Source organism: Saccostrea echinata, unplaced genomic scaffold (assembly GCF_033153115.1).
Source record: "Saccostrea echinata isolate AGI-Se365-2 ecotype Australia unplaced genomic scaffold, CSIRO_AGI_Sech_v1 ptg000054l, whole genome shotgun sequence".
Classification (NCBI taxonomy): domain Eukaryota; kingdom Metazoa; phylum Mollusca; class Bivalvia; order Ostreida; family Ostreidae; genus Saccostrea; species Saccostrea echinata.
The window spans coordinates 53,415,612-53,434,863 of NW_026889803.1; the positions used below are offsets into that span (position 1 = coordinate 53,415,612).

General features: G+C 33.6%; 1 protein-coding gene across 1 annotated transcript in view; it reads right to left on the reverse strand.

The window, feature by feature from the left end:
* The window catches only part of LOC133205904 (type-1 angiotensin II receptor-associated protein-like), a 30,457-nt gene continuing 11,205 nt past the window's right edge, over nt 1–19,252 (reverse strand). Inside the window, exons 4-7 of the mRNA XM_061341797.1 lie at nt 11,554–11,656; nt 10,756–10,786; nt 10,467–10,582; nt 1–3,119 (exon numbers count right to left, since the gene is read on the reverse strand). Coding sequence (XP_061197781.1) covers nt 3,016–3,119; nt 10,467–10,582; nt 10,756–10,786; nt 11,554–11,656 — 354 coding nt within the window. The 3' untranslated portion in view covers nt 1–3,015. The remainder of the gene's footprint in view (nt 3,120–10,466; nt 10,583–10,755; nt 10,787–11,553; nt 11,657–19,252) is intronic.

Here is a 19,252-nt window from a genome sequence, read left to right on the forward strand (position 1 = left end):
AAAAATGTACATCAATATTTACAAAAAAGATTTAAAACAAGATTGCTTCATACAGTGTATAATGAGGAATGTAGATATTACATGAAATTTACTTTTACAAATGTTTAAACAAAATGTAAAATATAATAACAGAATATATATAAGGGATATCAAATTATAAAGCATATTTCATTTACACTGACCAGTGAATATTGCACATCAATATCTTGTAACAACAATTAATAGGTAAAAAAACATTCAATAATCCACTATAACATATTAAGGCATATTCTTAGCAAACATCTAAATTTCAGTAGCCTCACAGTCACTGGCATACATTAAAAAACTGGAATGTTCACATGTACCCACACAAGCATTATGAAAGGAAGAAGGGATGAGAATCAATGGACTAGTTTAACCTATAAATGGTCAATAGAGTGCTATAGTCCTGCACTTATGATTATGCACACAAATTATGGGATGATACCTGATTATAAAATGAACATCAAGTTTAAGTAAAGTCACAGGATAGTCATAATAGCATAAACCATACTACCCCTTACATGCCTTATCTTGGAAGAAATACATGTAATCCCAATAAAAAGAAAGTGTATTAAAATTTAAGTGCAAAAGAAAACATGGAGCAAATACCTAGTAGAATACTTCAAATTTCAAACGGTTACACCATTACCACAGCTTAATATGTGAAATATCTATGGTTGCACAATGTACCCTCAATGTTAAAAAAATCATGGCAGTCCATATGTCACATAAATACATACATACCTTATCGTAATAAGGAATTTGAAATTTTGAAACTGACTTTCAATTTTTTTTAACCTTATCAATTGGATCACACTGTAGGGTATTTCCTAAATTTGGACACACTAAACAAACACAAAATAAAAATGTCTTAATTTGTCCTTTCATGATTTTTGCATTGATGAACAAGAACAGAGATAATTCTTTACACAAAACTAAATCACAAAAAGAAAGTATTTGAGGAATAAACACATTTTTGAAATTTAACTAGCAATATGTTCACAGAACATGAATGCCTCGCACATGGTACATTTGTATTGCGACATGAAAACACGCTTTATTTGTCTACTAAAAATGACACAGCTGAATTGCCCTCACCAGTACATGTATGTACCACAGCAAGTCATATGAAATTTAATTAAAAAATCTTTAAAAGTGGTATTCAGGTCATAGGAGGGTCAAAGTCCTAAGGAAAGTCAGGGTAAAAAAAAAATTATGACAGCATATAATTGCTCTAACCAATATGTAACTTAGTATAAAGTTAATGAAAATACCTTGAAAATTGAAGTTAAGGTCATAGGGAAGGTCAAAGTCAAAAATTTATTACACAGTTGAAAAGCTCCCATCAATATGTATCAGTGTACTAGTTTTGATGAAAATAAAAAGGGCAGTTTCTGAAAATACCTTGAAAATTGAAGTTAAGGTCATAGGGAAGGTCAAAGTCAAAAATTTATTACACAGTTGAAAAGCTCCTATCAAGTTTTGATGAAAATAAAAAGGGCAGTTTCTTCTACACTGCTCTAAATGCAAACTAATTAATAGTGATGTCAAGGTCATAAATAAGGTCAGGGTCAGAAAATTTTGACACAAGTGAATATCTCCCATCAACATGTATCATTGTTTGGAGTTCTGTGAAAATATCTTAAACAGTTCTTTTAAACTAAGATAAATGTAAAATGAGGAATAGTGGGGGTCAAGATCATAGGGAAGGTCAGGGTCAGAAAATTATGACATACTTGAATATTTCCCACCAATATGTATTGATGTATGAGATACATGTATCTTGAAAAGTTATTTTGAAACTGAGCTAAATGCAAAAAAAAGATAAGTAATGTCAAGGTCAAAGAAAAGTCAAGGTCAGAAAATTATATGTGAAGTCAAGGTCACAGGGAACATCAATTTAAAAAAATTATGATATACTTCAAAAGCTCTCACCAATCTGTATCAATGTATGGATTAAAATTTTTCAAACTGGGCTAAATGTAAAGTGTGACAGATGAACAGATGGAAGGACGGAAGACGGAAGGTGGACATGACAAACACTATATGCCCCAGCCTTATTCATGGTGGTGCAAAAAAAAACCCCATACATATATAATCCATTTTCAAAAGCCAAAGGTCAATAATTTGGATTGGGCTTTACTGACTTGGTGTTAGCTACACGTATTGATTTAGTTTTATTTTGGTGCAAGTTTTAAATCTTGGTTTATGGTGTAAGGTGAATATTAGTCAACTGGTTTGGTTTTCAGCTGTAATGCTGTGGTTTCATTTAGTATTATACAATTATGGACTCTTTCGGTAGTGAATATGGTTTGTTATTCATCAGAAAAATATTGACCGAGGGGAAGCCAAAGTCTCTGGTGTGAAACAATTTGAAACCATGTTCACAACCAAAAGAGTCCATAATTGTTTAATTATATAGTCAGGATTTGAATGAGTAAGACATTGAAGGCTGCATGACGATACCATTTCCATTAACAAACTTCTGTCGTAGAAAAAAGAAAAAGTCCAGATAACAACCTGTAACTTCTTTGTTTTTTCTTTTGCTGTATGGAAGCCATCAAATTGTTCAGAAAATAATCCTGGGATAAACTTGCCTAACATTTTTCCTGCTCAAATACACATCCGGCTATGGCTGTTGCAACCACTGTTTTCAACGTTGTTTGAGGTATTGATTGTGACGTCACAATGCTGCTGCACACGCACTGACTCTCTGGTGAATACTGCTTAAAATCCAGTGAATATGTAGTATTATGAACTGTTTGCATTTGAATAGATTACATGTACATAAGGACTACTATAGTAAACTGTTTTAAAATTTAATGTTAGGTTTGTTATAGCTCTAATAGTTTGGCTTTTAGTTAAGTGGTCTGGTTTGAGCTGTTAACTGGTTTGATCTTAGCTGTAATGTCTGTAAAGTTAGCTAGTCTGGTTTTAGCTATGACTAGTGAGTGACTGATTCACTCCTGTGACACCTGATGGTCTGTTGTTTAGTTACTGATGTGGTTTCTCTATGTTTGATGATGCTGTCTCTACATTGTTAGTTGGAACTGGCTGATCTATATTCTCATAGTTACCCTGGCCAGGGGGACTGCCTCCTATAACATTCACAATAATGTTATTTCAGTACTTTATATGCACTGTATGTGCATCTTAACAATCTTTTTACTTTGATACATACACACTTTATCCTATCATACCATTATAATGTATTTGTAACACACATAGCACACAAACATGTACTTGTAACACAAATTAGCACATGGCAAAGTTAAAAGAAGAGGCCCAAGGGCCTATATGGTCACCCGAGTATAATACAACACTGTTAAGAATCCATAGAAGTATTAAATAAATCAAAATAAATTGATAGATAAGATATGTTGCCCAAAAGCAGGGGAAATTTGATGATCAGGGATGAACAAAAAAGTTACTCAGTAACAAATCATAAAGTAGATCATCTTACTTGCCTGTACTTGCCAGTGCAAATAAACTCCCATTTGTCACTATCTATGCAATTAAACTTAAGCACTTATACGGACCCATGGTATTCTCTTACAATAGCCTCTCTTGGTCTTTGAAGAATATCTAATGTATAAAGATATGGCATTTTTGTCTCATTTTTGTGTCACCTGCAAAGCATCACGTAGGGATCACTTTATCAGGCGTTTGTTTACCTATCTGTCTGTCCCTCTGTTACAACCTATATCGTGAGATCTGTAAGAGGTATGGGCTTGATATAATTATGGACATATATTGCTTGGCACTTGGCACTATGACTTTCATAAATTACCATGGTTACTAACCTCCTGACCTTTGACCCACAGGTACTTGTGGACAGGATCCCCCCCCCCCCCCCCCCCCCCCCCCCCCCCCGAATATACCCCACAGGTCAAAAAATATTTTCATGTATTTTTTTCATAAATTATTCTTCTAGTACACATTTACAATGTATTCCATAAGAAAAATCCAAAAAATAACGCAGAATTAACGTTTTACTAAAAAATCATACCCGCGGTATTATAAAATAGAGAAGGTAAGTCACTTCCATTTGTTTACACTTGACCCCTCTTGGATATCAGGCCCGAAATATCATTTACCTAATACATGTCACCAAAATGTGTCATGATATCTTGTTTCGGTAGATATTTTTGTCTTTAATCGTGCTATTTAATTGCCCAGGCATTCCATAATAATCCGAGTATTCATCATCAAACGTGAAAAATGCTACAAGATTTGGAAATGTCAAAGTAGAAATTACGGAAGTGATGCAAAAACGACACCTAGCGTGTAACTCTCGAGTTCCGAGTTTTATAGAACTAAGGGAAAAGTCAGAGGTCTACGAAAAAGTTCGGGAAAATTTTGATAAAGAAGTTGAAATTGATTCATTAGAATTAAATTCTGCTTAAGATTTTCGAGATGAGTGAGGGTAGTCGTCAATATTCCCTTTAAAGGATGTTATCACTGATACCAAATAGCGGTTTAAAAATCGCTTAAACATTATAATATCTTACATGTAACCCCCCCCCCCCCCACACCACCTCGGCCGCCTTCCCCTTCTGCGTGGATATGGAATTTTCATTAAATTGTTTCTGCGGAAAGGTGGATATCCGTTAAATTAATGTGGTAGTAAATATAATATTTAGAATGATAAACTAGTTTTAAAAATAAGTAAAGACAGAAATGTGATTATTTAAAACTGTACAAAAAATCTTTTTTTTCCATTTGTTATGAATTCACTACATGTATAATCAATATTGATTAATTTGGGGACGGGGGCTGTGCATGGCATTACAAGTTACAGTGTTGGAGAAAAACAATTGACCGGTTGATGAATGGTTGTACAACCCATGCAATATTTAAACGTCAAAAGGTGCGTAATACAAGTTGCAATCATAGGCGTCGGAAGCAAATTAAAAGTGGGGGTGGCTAATTGAAAGGGGGAGGGCTAAACCAATGAAAAAAGGTAAGCCCCAATTTTCAATGCCTATATTATGTATATCTTTGCAAAAAAGTGGGGGAGGGGGGCCTAAGCCCCCCCCCCCCCCGTTCCGACGCCTATGGCAATTATCTAACTGTGACTGTTAGATAAGACGTACCTAAAGAACTTTTTTAAAAGTCTTTATTTTATAGAAGTTAGCAGCTTGATATATATGTAATCAAGGCCAGAAATAAACTCAGCAGTGCGACGTGAAAGTAAAGAAGAGCAAGAAAATTAAAAAAAAAAATGGGGTTCTGATTTTCATTCTTAAGAATTATATTGGAAAGACTCACACTTAAATTCCTTGGCAAAATATAATCATCTCAAAAGAATATTAAAAAAATACACATAATTATTAAGCTTAATATTATCGGAATTAATTGCAAGCATGTCCATGTAGAAGGGAAAGGGGGGGGGGGTACATGTCTTGTAAGTTGTAAATAAATGTTTAAGCGATTTTTAAACCGCTATTTGGTATCAGTGATAACATCCTTTAAAGGGAATATTGACGACTACCCTCGCTCATCTCGAAAATCTTAAGCAGAATTTAATTCTAATGAATCAATTTCAACTTCTTTATCAAAATTTTCCCGAACTTTTTCGTAGACCTCTGACTTTTCCCTTAGTTCTATAAAACTCGGAACTCGAGAGTTACACGCTAGGTGTCGTTTTTGCATCACTTCCGTAATTTCTACTTTGACATTTCCAAATCTTGTAGCATTTTTCACGTTTGATGATGAATACTCGGATTATTATGGAATGCCTGGGCAATTAAATAGCACGATTAAAGACAAAAATATCTACCGAAACAAGATATCATGACACATTTTGGTGACATGTATTAGGTAAATGATATTTCGGGCCTGATATCCAAGAGGGGTCAAGTGTAAACAAATGGAAGTGACTTACCTTCTTTATTTTATAATACCGCGGGTATGATTTTTTAGTAAAACGTTAATTCTGCGTTATTTTTTGGATTTTTCTTATGGAATACATTGTAAATGTGTACTAGAAGAATAATTTATGAAAAAAATACATGAAAATATTTTTTGACCTGTGGGGGGGGGGATCCTGTCCACAAGTACCTGTGACCTTAAGAGGTAAATCTACACCATTTAGCATGTGCACTTTTTGTCATAAGACATTATGAAAAATACCAGCATTACAATCCACTTGACCTTAACCTTTGACCTACTTTGCAAAAAATACCACGGGCACTTTAATTTAACTTATGACTTTTGAATTTTGAGAGGCAGGATTTTGATAATTAGCATTTATACATGTTTATGAGCTCATGATACCGTACTTTGAAACTGTATGATACTCAGTTACCATATGAACTTATATTTTAATACCTATGAAAATACATCGTGATCAGTATTCTACAATGGATCGTGTAGATTGACAATTGCAGTAAAGACAGACTGAAATCTCTTTTGGAGGATTGTTGGAAACATGTTGAGCTCATGATACTGTACTTTGAAACTGTATGATATTCAGTTACCACCCAAACTTATATTTAAACAATATGAAAATATATCGGGATCAATATTCCACAATAGATCGTGTAGACAATTGCAGTAAAGACAGACTGAAATCTCTTTTGGGGAATTAATGGAAACACATATGAATAAAATGATAAATAGTTATTTCTAATATTTTCAATTTAATTGTTCATTTGAGGGTTAGGGAACCATATTTTCTTTGATTGTCAGATTCTATCACAATCTTATACTATCCATGGATGCCATTTTTTCTTTGCAGGCAAATGCATCATGAACTATCAGGCTAATAGTAAACAAAAAGCTGACCACTCTTAGATTTATTTACATGTACATCGTTAATGAAGCTACAAAGCAGGCGACACTTGCATGCCTTGGAACACTCTACTTATTTATCTATTACTTACAAGCCTACCTAGACATTAAAAACTATGAAAGTAATTCTTGTTGAATTCTTTTATTCAACTGACCCATTAATAACATTATTTATATGATAAATTATCACAGGCAAAAAGCCAAGGGAAATAACTTCTCTCAATAGAGTACAAATTTCCCTACATGAGTCCTGTCCCCCCAAAACACAAAAAGACTTAACCCTGTGGTCCAGAGTTTCACAAATCTAGGACAAACACCTCTACTCATTAAATTTTGTCCTCTGTTTGCCTCCTAGATGCCCAGGAGCAGAGAATATTTTCAAAGAACTAATGTTTTTTCACTATATAATCAATAGAGTCCCACTGTAACACTAGAACCCCTGACCCAGGGGCTTTGAATTTCACAACATTGGATTATGCACCTTGCTCATCTTAACCATGCATTAATTTTCTCTTTAATACCCAGAGGCAGAGGATAACATTTTCAAAGATATCAAGCATTTTCACTATATGATCAACAGAGTCCCACCCTGACATCTGAAACCCTGACCCAGGGGACACAATATTCACAATTTTGAAAAAGACACCTGTGCAATCAAGTATTTAAACCATGCACTTAATTTGTTTGCTTATTACCCAGGAGCAGAGAAGAACATTTTCAAAGAAATCATGCATTTTCACTATATTGTGCATGGAGCCTGTTCCTAACAACCGAACCCCTGACCAAGGGCCATGAATTTTACAATTTTGGGAGAACCCTTGCTCATCATAATCATGCACTTTGTTTGCTTACTACCTAGGAACAAAGAAGCAGATTTTCAAAGAATTAATGCATTTTCACTAAATAATCAATACATTCCCACTCGAACCCCTGACCCAGGGGCCATGAATTTCACAATTTTGAGAGAGGAACCCTTGCACATCATAATCATGCACTTAGGTTGTTTGCTTAATACCCAGGAGCAGAGCAGCATATTTTCAAGGAATTAATGCATTTTCACTAAATAATCAATACAGTCCCACTCGAATACCAGAAGCCTTGACCCAGGGCCCATGAATTTCACAATTTTGGAACCCTTACTCATCTAAACCAAGCACTTTGTTTGGTTGCTTGTAACCCAGGAGCAGAAAAGAAGATTCTCAAAGAATCTCTCTATGATCAAAAGAGCCCCACCCTAATTCCAGAACCCCTGACCCTGGGGCCATAAATTTCACAATTTTTGAAGAGGGATCAATGCTTATTACAATCATGCCAACAGTTTGACTGCTTGATGTCCAGGAGTAAAGAAGGAGATTTTTAAAGACTGCATTAATTTTGATGGTTTTGTTCCATCCCTCAGGCCCCAGGGTGGTGGGGGCCATGAATTTCACAATTTTTGTTCCCCTTTACCCATAAATGCTTTATGTTAAATTGGTTGAAATTGGTTTAAATTAGCTGTTCCAAAGAAGAAGCTGGACATGTTTAAATGTCAACACATGATGAAGGACAAAAACAGATAGCAATAGATCACTTGAGTGACTCAGGTGACCTAAAAACTATTGGGTCAATGGAGATTTTCTGAATACCATTATAGGTTTATTAATCTATCATTGATCAAAAGCTTTGGCCAAAGGTGCACATGGTATGGAGAAACAGTAACAAATTCCTTAATGATTTGGGAGCTACAAAACAATTATAATGCAAGTACATGTATAGCAAATTTAAGTGATGACACAATGAAAAGTATTCATTATGTTCCCCAAACGAAGTTTGGGAACAAATTGTTTTTACTCTGTTTCTTATTATTATTATTCTTTTTTTCTACTTTCTTCTCCGGTACTTTTTTGTCCGCGAGTGTTCTCATAGAACCACTCATCCGATTGACATGAAACCTTTTTAGGGTTAATAGGCATGCTGTGTAGGTGTTCGGAACGAAGGTCATTTTGCGCGCACATGCATGCACGTGCGCGCGCGTGCAATGAGTGAAATGACTGATATACTTGATGAAGCCGTAACTTTGGTATTTCTTGATGAATTGCTTTGAAACTCAAAATATAAAGATACATTAGTAGTCTAGACAAGTTAACATGGTCAAATTAGCGTGAACTCACGCGCATGCACGTGCGCTCTTCTCTGATTGGCTGATACAAAAATCTCAATAATTTCCTTGTTTTATGACAAAATACTTTGAAATTTAGAATATAAGTATATATTATAAGGTGCTACAACATGTTATATAGGAAATTTCTTGAAAACACGCGCATGCAGGTGTGCTGCAATCTGATTGGTTGAAACTTTAAATGTCTATAACTCCCTTGGTTTTCAACAAAACAGGATGAAATTTATGACATGGATAAGCACATAGAGCTCCTACATTATAATACTATCAAAATTGAATGCAAGGACCTGCATGTGCGTATGCTGAATTCTGATTGGCTAATACTTAAAGGGTTACATCTCTCTTATTTTTCAATGAAATTCTTTAATATTTAACACAACTGTATGTATTGTGAGACACTATAAGAAAATTAAAGTGAAAAATGTAGAAAACATGTGCAAGCACATGCGCTGAAATTTGATTGGCTAATACCCATATGGCTATATCGGAGTAGTTTTCCAATGAAATACCCTTAAAAATAAAGTGTCCATCTATATTACAAAAGTATTCTCTAATTTATTTAAGCTTGTAGAAAATGGGGCATCATAAGGGATTTGGGGAGCCGTTTGGGGAACATCCGTAACGGTTCCCGTTACAATTAGCACTAGTTTGATTTTGTTTTGCACTTTGTACAGATCTGAAAACATGTACAGTAAAGAACTCATAGCTAAGTGCCAGGGATGAACAACTTCAACTCATTATAAACATAATTTGTTTTATCATGTTTACTCCTTTATCTCGTGGATATCACTCATTGGATATTTTTTTCATATCCCACTGCTGTGACATCACAATGGGTTTTGCATGAAAGTGATGAAGTAAAATAATGTGATTCATATATAAAATCAGTGTAAAACATTAAGAGTAATGTAAAAAACATGTGATGAAAAGAATCTCCCATGATCTGTGGTTAGATATGATTTTTATCCATCATGTTGTGTTTTTTATCCCCTCATCAAGGCTCAGGGATAAAAAACACACACACACACACACCTCATTGGATAAAAGTATCCAACCACAAATCATGGGGAGATCCTATATATATCCAATAAATTCATAATCTCTTTGCTGTAAATGTGAATTCATTATAAGTGTGTTGACTGTAACAGTGTTTTACTGTACAATTCTAATAATTATGTTCCCATACCTAATCAGATAAAAGATATTTGATACTAATCCTCCCCAGTAAATATGGAGATCCGAAAATCAAGAAATTAAAATAAATTAAAATACATCTTCACTCTATTCAAATGTCTCATCTTTAGTCCAGCAAAATGTTAATTTGTCTATTAACATCCTTCAGTTCCTCCAATATAAAATCCAGCTCTGAACAGGAACTTTCTACTTTCAATCTCTCTAACCTTAACCTTAACTAAATGACCTTGGTTGGAAATCATGATCTATTAAAGCTGTCAGTTAAAACCTGATGATGATGACATACAAAGCTTCTTACCAAATTGTGGGAGGTTGGGGAAATTAAAGTCCGAGAATCTCCCTCCTCTGTCCTGGTATATTCTCCATAGAAGGAATGCAGTCAAGGGCTTCAGGATCAAGTTAGTGATAACCATGCTTATCACAGTCAAAGAAATTATTAATGGATATAATAAAGTTAGGTTTATTTAGTTCTTATTTTGTAATATTTGTTACTTGTTATAATGTACAGAGCACCAACTTTAAATAAAATTTACTTTTAATAATACTCTTTTTTAGTTGAATAATGGTTAGTTCAATGAAAAGGATACCCCAAGCTAAATCTGTATTCATCTTTTACACCTGCATGAAAAGAGAAAACAGACACATTAATTATTGATTAGATACAAAGAAATTTGACTAAAAAGGAACAAATATTTACTCTGTGAAAAATTGAAAAATATACATATTCTGACATTTTAATGACCCAAATTTGGAGTTCTCTACCTTGAAGATAATCTAAATGAAAAATTTGAGTATACACATTAAAAAACAACAGCAATTTTTTTTTCACTTGAAAAGGTACACTTTTTGTACAGTTTATTGAGTAAAACTGCATGGGTAAATTAAAATGAAAAAAAAAATACAATGTTAAATATTCAGTAAAATGTTATCTTTTGTTTAGCATAATTTATAAAAAAAAAAAAACAAAAACAGAGATGATTCCTTTTAAAATGATAATTCAACTACCAAAAAATAAAGGCATGTATAAAACTGATGCAGTTTAACTCCAGATAATCCAAATCACATAGCATTAATTTTAATGGCATGTAGAGCAGATTAAAAGATTAATATATATTTAATACATATTTTTTTTTATCTGTACTAAGAATTGTGCAATATGCATTAGGTTTGTAAAACATACTGAACTCTTAGAATAAATGTTTTTTTTTTTTTTTGAAATCTATTTGAATACATGTACAATTTACAGGGAAAATTTCTTTTCATGACCTGCAACATTTAAGCACTTGTATCTCATTCTTTTAGTTTGGAAATCAACTGAAGCAAGAAAAAGGATACAATTATTATTTATCATACATACAGCTCTAGAAAAAAATGCAAATTTGTACCTTGTTGAACGTTGTTGACTTCTATACTTCTACTAGCCCTTGGTTGATAGATTCCCAGCAATACAATATCTTCTAATATTGTGAACAAGTGAAGGATAAGATACTGAAAATATAAATAAATAAGGCCATCATTAAAAGTTTTTTTTGATGTACTTTGACCCATTTTTTTTCAAGGTGGCTGGGTAGAGATTTTTTTCCCCAGCACATGCTATGTAAAATTCATTGATTTACAAATTAATTTCATTTCCTTCAAAGATGTTGTTACGAGTCAAAATCAGCAAGCATCGAGCATTTAGTTACAAAAATGTGGAAAGTGGCATAAAAATAAATTTGGTTAAAACTCGTATAACAAGCATTCTGAGAGTATTGCATTAGCAATACTAGTCCCCTAAGTGTAATCTGGTTCGCGTTAAAAATTGAAAATGTCATAATTCCATCAAAAATCAATGCAACGGAACGAAATGCAAACTTGATCTATAACTCATCAAGGTAAAGTCACATACCAAAAATCAGCTCAATATCTGAAAGCGTTTAGAAAAAAATTGCGAATAAACCCTGAAAAAATTAAAAGGTCATAATTCTGTCAAAAATCATTGAAGCGTAATGAAATGCAAACTTGATCTGTAACTCATCAAGATACACTAACATACCAAAAATCAGCTCAATATCTACAAGCATTTAGAAAAAGAGTGCGGAATAAAGTGCCCCGCCACAGCATGATACGCCCATCAAATATTGTTCAATTATCAAAAACAGTTTAGAGTGCAAGAAAATCATGTCAACCTTGATACCGGTACAAGGACTTCCATGATTTTTCCATTCCTTATAATATTTGTTTATACATCTTCTGTGGTGTACGCATTAATTTTAACAAATATTACATTATAGATCCTCAACTGGTTGTGTTAGAGCTTGACAAATGCCCATCTGCAGCCCCCCCCCCCCCCCAAACACACACACATCTTTCATATTTGTGAGACATGATGCTCTAGTTGATATTTTCAAAAAAATATAAAAATATCATATTAAGCAATATCAATTTAGTCTTAACAACTTAATCTACACCAAATTAATTTTGAAAATAAAAAGGCTGGCAGTCAAATGACATATGCTACATGTATAAACTGACCAGCAGTTCTTCTGTCTAATTCCCAAAGGATACAGATAAGAGCTGCTTGATCAGAGATGCTCTTACAGAAATGATTGAGACAGCTAGCCTTTCTACATTGAACTCATTAATTAATCTTTAACTGGATGCATGTCCATTCATTACTCCCAAGGGATGAATGGATCTGCACTATTTGCTTTGTAGTGCAATAAAAATGCACATTTATGTCATCCTGAAGTTAAATTTGAAAACAAAGATTTTTTAAAAATTTGTTACAAAAATTTCTAAAAAGAAAAAAAAACTTGTGTCATCTTGAAGCAACATTATTAATAAGGTTCCTGCATGACTCTTAGATTTGTAGTGGCTATCTACCATAATTAAAACATTTTTTTTAAATACTTGATTTTTTTAGATTTAATGTCAAACTAGATGGTTTTAAGCTGCAATCATATGGACAATGGGCATGCTGATTTCAATATTACCCCCCCCCCCCCCCAAGTATAATTAGTTTTAATTAATTAGATTATTATAAAATATCAACAAATTTTATTATTATGCAATATCAAATTAGTTTTAATTACTTTTCACCAAATTCATTTCAAAAGTTAGGCTAGCCTGTGAACAAGAACTACATGTATTTAATCCAACATTTGCCCAGTCCCAAGAGATATAGATAACACCTGCTTGATCAGAGATGCTCTACCAGTTAGCTCCTCACACTAAACTCATTAATTTCTCTCTAATTTGACATGCAATTTTCTGTTATCAAAATTCTACTTGACCAGTGCTTGATAATTAAACCCATGGGAGAGGTGGAATTTCTCTTATAACATTACATTTGTTATAGATTGCTGTAAAGTACTGTAGATTCCTTTTTTTACGCGAGTACTTAATATCGCGAAATGGCCCAAGGGCGTCAAATCGCGAGAACAATAATTCGCGAATGGGTGTTTTATCTAGAGATTTTACATACATTAAAGCAACATAAAAATAAAAGCGAGTAATTTTATTTCGCGAGTGGTGCTTCTCGCGTAATTACGCGACAATTTATTCCTCGCGTATATTTAGGAATCTACAGTATATAATGAAAAAAATAAGTATTTTCTTGATTTAACATTTTTTTAATATGGATACTGCAACACTCCTACATTTTTTGGGATTGTGTAATTTAATAGTAAAAAAAAAATTTTTTTTTTAAAATTTCACTTAAATTAAAGGTCACAGTGACCTTGAAATAGGTCGCGACACACCTTCTATCTAAGATGCATAAATTGGCCAAGTTTGATGATTCTAAGTCTAATAGTTTTCTAGTTATGAGCCGGACAGGATTTTTCCATATTTGGCCACAGCATCTTAATTAAAGGTCAGAGCGACCTACTTTCAATGCGTGACACACCTTTTACCAAAGATGCATCAGCTGACAAAGTTTGATAACTCTATGCCTAATAGTATTAAAGTTATGAGCCGGACACGAAAAAGCTAACAGACGGACGGACGGATGGACATGAACGCTATAACATAATACGTCCTGTCTTAAGACCGGCGTATAAAAACAAGTGGGACAGACTGACAGACAGACAGAGGGACAGACAGACAGCCAGACGGACGGTAAGACTCAGAGAAAACCTACAGTCCCCTCCGTTTTCACCGGTAGGGGACTAAAAATTATCAGAACAAAGGGTATGATAGAAAAAAGCAAGCAAAAAACAAGCATTCTGAGAGTATTGCATTAGCAATACTAGTGCCCTACAGGCAAGTGTAATCTGGGTCCCGCTAAAAATTGAAAATGCCATAAAATCAATGAAGCGGGATGAAATGCGAACCTGATCTATAACGCTTCACGGTTAAGTCACATGCCAAAAATCAGCTCAACATCTGCAGGCGTTTAGAAAAAAATTGCGGAAAACCCTGAAAAATTGAAAAGGTCGTAATTCCGTCAAAAATCATTGAAGCGGAATGAAATGCAAACTTGACCTGTAACTCATTAAGATACACTCACATAACAAAAATCAGCTCAATATCTGCAAGCGTTTAGAAAAAAAAGTGCGGAAAACCAAGTGGGACAGACTGACAGACAGACAGACGGATGGACAGACTCAGAGGAAACCTATAGTCCCCTCCGGTTTCACCGGTAGGGGACTAATAATTTTTCGCATCGTTGCCATGGAAACCAAGTGCTTTTCAGAAAGCGTGGTTTGTACTTAAGCATAACACTAGAATTTATGGTTAAGTAAATACATTTCTAGTCCCCTACCGGTGAAACCGGACGGGACTTTAGGTTTCCTCTGAGTCTGTCCGTCTGTCTGTCTGTCCATCTGTCTGTCCCTCTGTCTGTCTGTCAGTCTGTCCCACTTGGTTTTCTGCACTTTTTTCCTAAACGCTTGCAGATATTGAGCTGATTTTTGGTACTTGAGTGTATCTTGATGAGTTACAGATCAAGTTTGCATTTCGGTCCACTTCACTGATTTTTGATGGAATTACGGCCTTTTCAATTTCTAGGGGTTTTCCACAATTATCTTCTAAACACTTTCAGATATTGGGCTGATTTTTGGTATGTGACTTTACCATGATTAGTTATAGATCAAGTTTGCATTTCGTCCCGCTTCACTGATTTTTGACGGAATTATGGCATTTTCAATTTAACAGGAACCAGATTACACTTGCTGGTAGGGGACTAGTATTGCTAATGCAATACTCTCAGAATGCTTGTTATTACTTATCCTTAAAAAAAAAAAAATTTTAAATTATTTTTTTATTCATATAGATAAACTCTATTTCAACAACTGTTGATTATTGAAATTCTTTTTACCTTTTGATAAATATACTAGTTTTTCGAGGTTAAATCTGCTTCAATAAAACAGCAAATTTGATGCACTTTATAAACAAGAATTCTCTGTGGAGACTAGCTCTACTGGTTTGTACTTATAACAGAGGAAGAGAAAAGTAGCATTTGAACTTGAAACTTTACAACAGCAATAATATATAAATATTGCATGTAGTTGAGTGTAACATTGAAAATTTTCACCCTAAGAAAACCATTGTCAACTGAGGTGCAGCCGAGGTTGACAATGGTTTTCGAGGGGTGAAAATTTTCAATGTTACACTCAACTACATGCAATATTTATTATATTATACTGAATGTTTACATATAACAGTGAACCTTGGGTGCATAAATTCTGCGCAGTCACTATTTTTTGGAATAACACCCGTCGTCAAGCAGTGTTGACTGCTGCTACGCTGGAGGGCGTGGCTTCATCATTCAGCGGGTATTAGTGTTTTTTAACAAATGTTTCTCGATGAATCAGATTCAACTAATTTACATGGAAGTATAATTTATAAATAATAATCCTTGTTTTACTCTCTTTTTGTGGTAAGATGAATTGCAATCAGACTAAAACTGTAGGAGGAGGAGTCTTTTAAAAGAATTTTTAGAGAAATTTCGATTTTAGTTACCATGGCAACATATTCATCAAAATCAAAAAACCATAAAGACAATCAGGGGTTGAAATATACAGTAGCCCGATGCCCGGGGCTAGTTATTTTAAGACTCAGGCTAGCTAATTTAAATGTTGTAATAGTCCATTGGACTAGTAAAATGAAAAAAAAAAAATCTCATCAGTGTAACGTTCACTTTTCTATGTAGACTGATTTCTTTTCAATGAGAACTACATAGTAGTTTCATTAATTTGTTTCTGTCGATCACCACAGCGTTTGAAACTTTAACTAGTTATGTTTTCGTTTTGCATAAGAAATTTTTGGGCTATAGTTAGTTTGAGGTTTGGGCTAGTAATTTTTTACTGATCAGTAGCCCCTGGGCTAGTGGGTTTTCTAAGAAAATTTCAACCCCTGGACAATTGTGTATCTCAGTGTAGTCTATTTGCATACCACAGCAAAACTATAGGAGGAGGAATGTTTTGAAGGTATTTCAAAGAAATTTTGATTTTTTGTAACCATGGCACCACTTCACCAAAATCAAAAATGGATATACAGAATTATGTACCTCATTGTAATCTACTTGAAATTTTTTCTACGTAGTTTTCTTGCTAGTCTATGTATTATGATGTCATGAAATGCATCATTATTTTTAAATCCTGAAAATTTCTTCAAAAATGGCCAAAAGTTAAATATTTTGCTTAAAGCCTAACCTCTGATCCAAAATATGCTTATAGATCATTAAAGAATTTTCTGAAGATTACAAAACATGTTTTATTACCGGTACATTTTCAACAGTGAAATGCTGTGATTTATTTATAATAGAAGTGATATTCTCTCACAGTGTGAAAGGATACAAAAGTGATACATGTATGTATTCTGTCACAGTGTGAAAGGATATCAAACTAAGTAAAAATAATTTCTGGCCTGTAATAAGATAGAGATAGTAACTAAACCATCTTGATAGAGACTAAAATAGCTGGAATAATGAAGCCCTCTCCCATTTTTATTATCATTTTTTTTTTTTGGAGAGGGCTCCTGAAAATACCAGATAAAAAAAATCGGAGAGGGCTACATTATTGCAGCTATGGCTAAAAATGCCTATTTCTTCCCAAATATGTTGCTAAAATCCATGTTACAATGTTTTCAATCTCACAACTGCAACCCTATGACGTCTCAACTGCTCAACTATGATGTCACAGCCTATGACACTGTGTTAAGAAAAGACAGAGGCAAGGGCAAAATCAAATAAAATGTAATATCAAACACAGAAAATTCAATGTTTTGTAGTTTGATATGGAATTTATTTCACTCGCGAGACATGATTTTTTTTAATATTTTCACTCATGCTTCTATAAAAAAAATCCTCTCCCACTCGTGAAATAAATTCCATATTCAACTACAAAACATTGAATATCCTCTATTTATTTTTTTGGATTGAGGGGTGGGCTTATATTTTAATTCTTTGATGAGGGTACTCAAATACATGTGCACCCATTTTCTGCAAAATTCAAGAACATTGCAATTTCACAAAGTCAGTTTTTTCATACCTGGCTTCGGGGCCACCAACGCTGAGATTTTCTCAAATCTGAGATTTCTCAGAAAATTTGAGTTTTTCTCACCAAACTGTGCCACCAAATTAATATTTTCTCAAACTCAGACTTATCTTTTGAGTTTTTTCTGAAATCGGAGATTTTTTACAAACATGCGTGCCACCAACGTTTTTTCCGACTCAGCTGAGAAAAAAATCTGCGATTTCTAAGAAAATCTTGAGATTGATGTATACCAGTCTCAAACAAAATCTCACAGAATTATTTCATGGTAAAATGATCGCATATGTTATGACAGTGCACATTTTATCCATGAATACACGAAATTAACACACAAGCACAGAAAGAATGTTAATTTCTCCCAAAACTTGATCTTCCTGTGAGGAGGGGGGGGTCTTAATTACGCACATGTAAATATTCTTATTATAATATTTTCCACGCATGGTATCAAGCACTTTAAACTTTACTAAAAGAAAAAAATAATAATGATAATAAAGAAAAAATAAAAAATTAATTTACAGGAATATTCTAGTGACACTTTATACATAACATGAACATGTATATCTTCATTCATTCAGAAATTAATTTAATTAATAATTAATTAAATGCATATTTTAGAGTGCTACATGTATTTGTGCCATGGCAAATTTATTATGTGTATGTAATTTGGAATATCCGTGTATATCGGAAAAGGAAATATGACTAGATAAGATGTTGTCAAATTAAACTTACCCAGCCCCTTCTTTGTTTTTGTTTTTTGTTTTTTTTTCTCTGGTAGTTTTTACTATTACTACTTGACGTACAATATACTTATCCGTGTAAATTATACGCAAATATTAAAAGAAATCTGTCTAAAATTCCATGAACAAATATTTTGTTCTTCCGAAATAACATATAAATCACCATTTATTTCACTGATGATAGCAGTCTGCCTAATTTGGTTCTTAAATAAACCTATAAAATTCTTAATTGAGAATTGGGATCGACTTTATATACTCACAATGCATTGTGCGTAAACTTATATTCTTGACTGTATATATTATTTATAAGAATAAACTTGACTTATGGCCATTCTGAGGTAAATGTATAAATCTCAACAAAAACTGCATATATTCAACTGCACTTGGCCGAATGGAATTTTTTTATACAAACTATTTTTTTGTACAAGTAACATTTTAAATTTAAAAAAAAAAAGTATGGACCGTAGTTGTTACGTTAAAAATATTACATCATTACGCAGTGAAACGTTTATTTACGATCTGATATAAGGGATTAATCAATTTCTGATCACTTGATGAGCGTATGCGAGATTGACTTGGGTTTCCAGTGTAACGATGAATATTGGTCAAGTGGTGCTATATTCGTTGCTTATTGTTACATATATTTAAAAAGAAATACAAAGACTTTCCATAACATTTTCTCACAGGGGGTGATATCCTGAAATTCCCGACAATTAAAAATTCCTCTCAAATTTCCTTGATAAACAATCCTGTAAAACGTTACCAGCACCTGGATATGTTCGCTGTCCATCTTATCATACTTACGCCCAATATTACGAAACACTCAAGAAATTTATTTCAGCATACATGTATGAGAATGTAGCTATTTG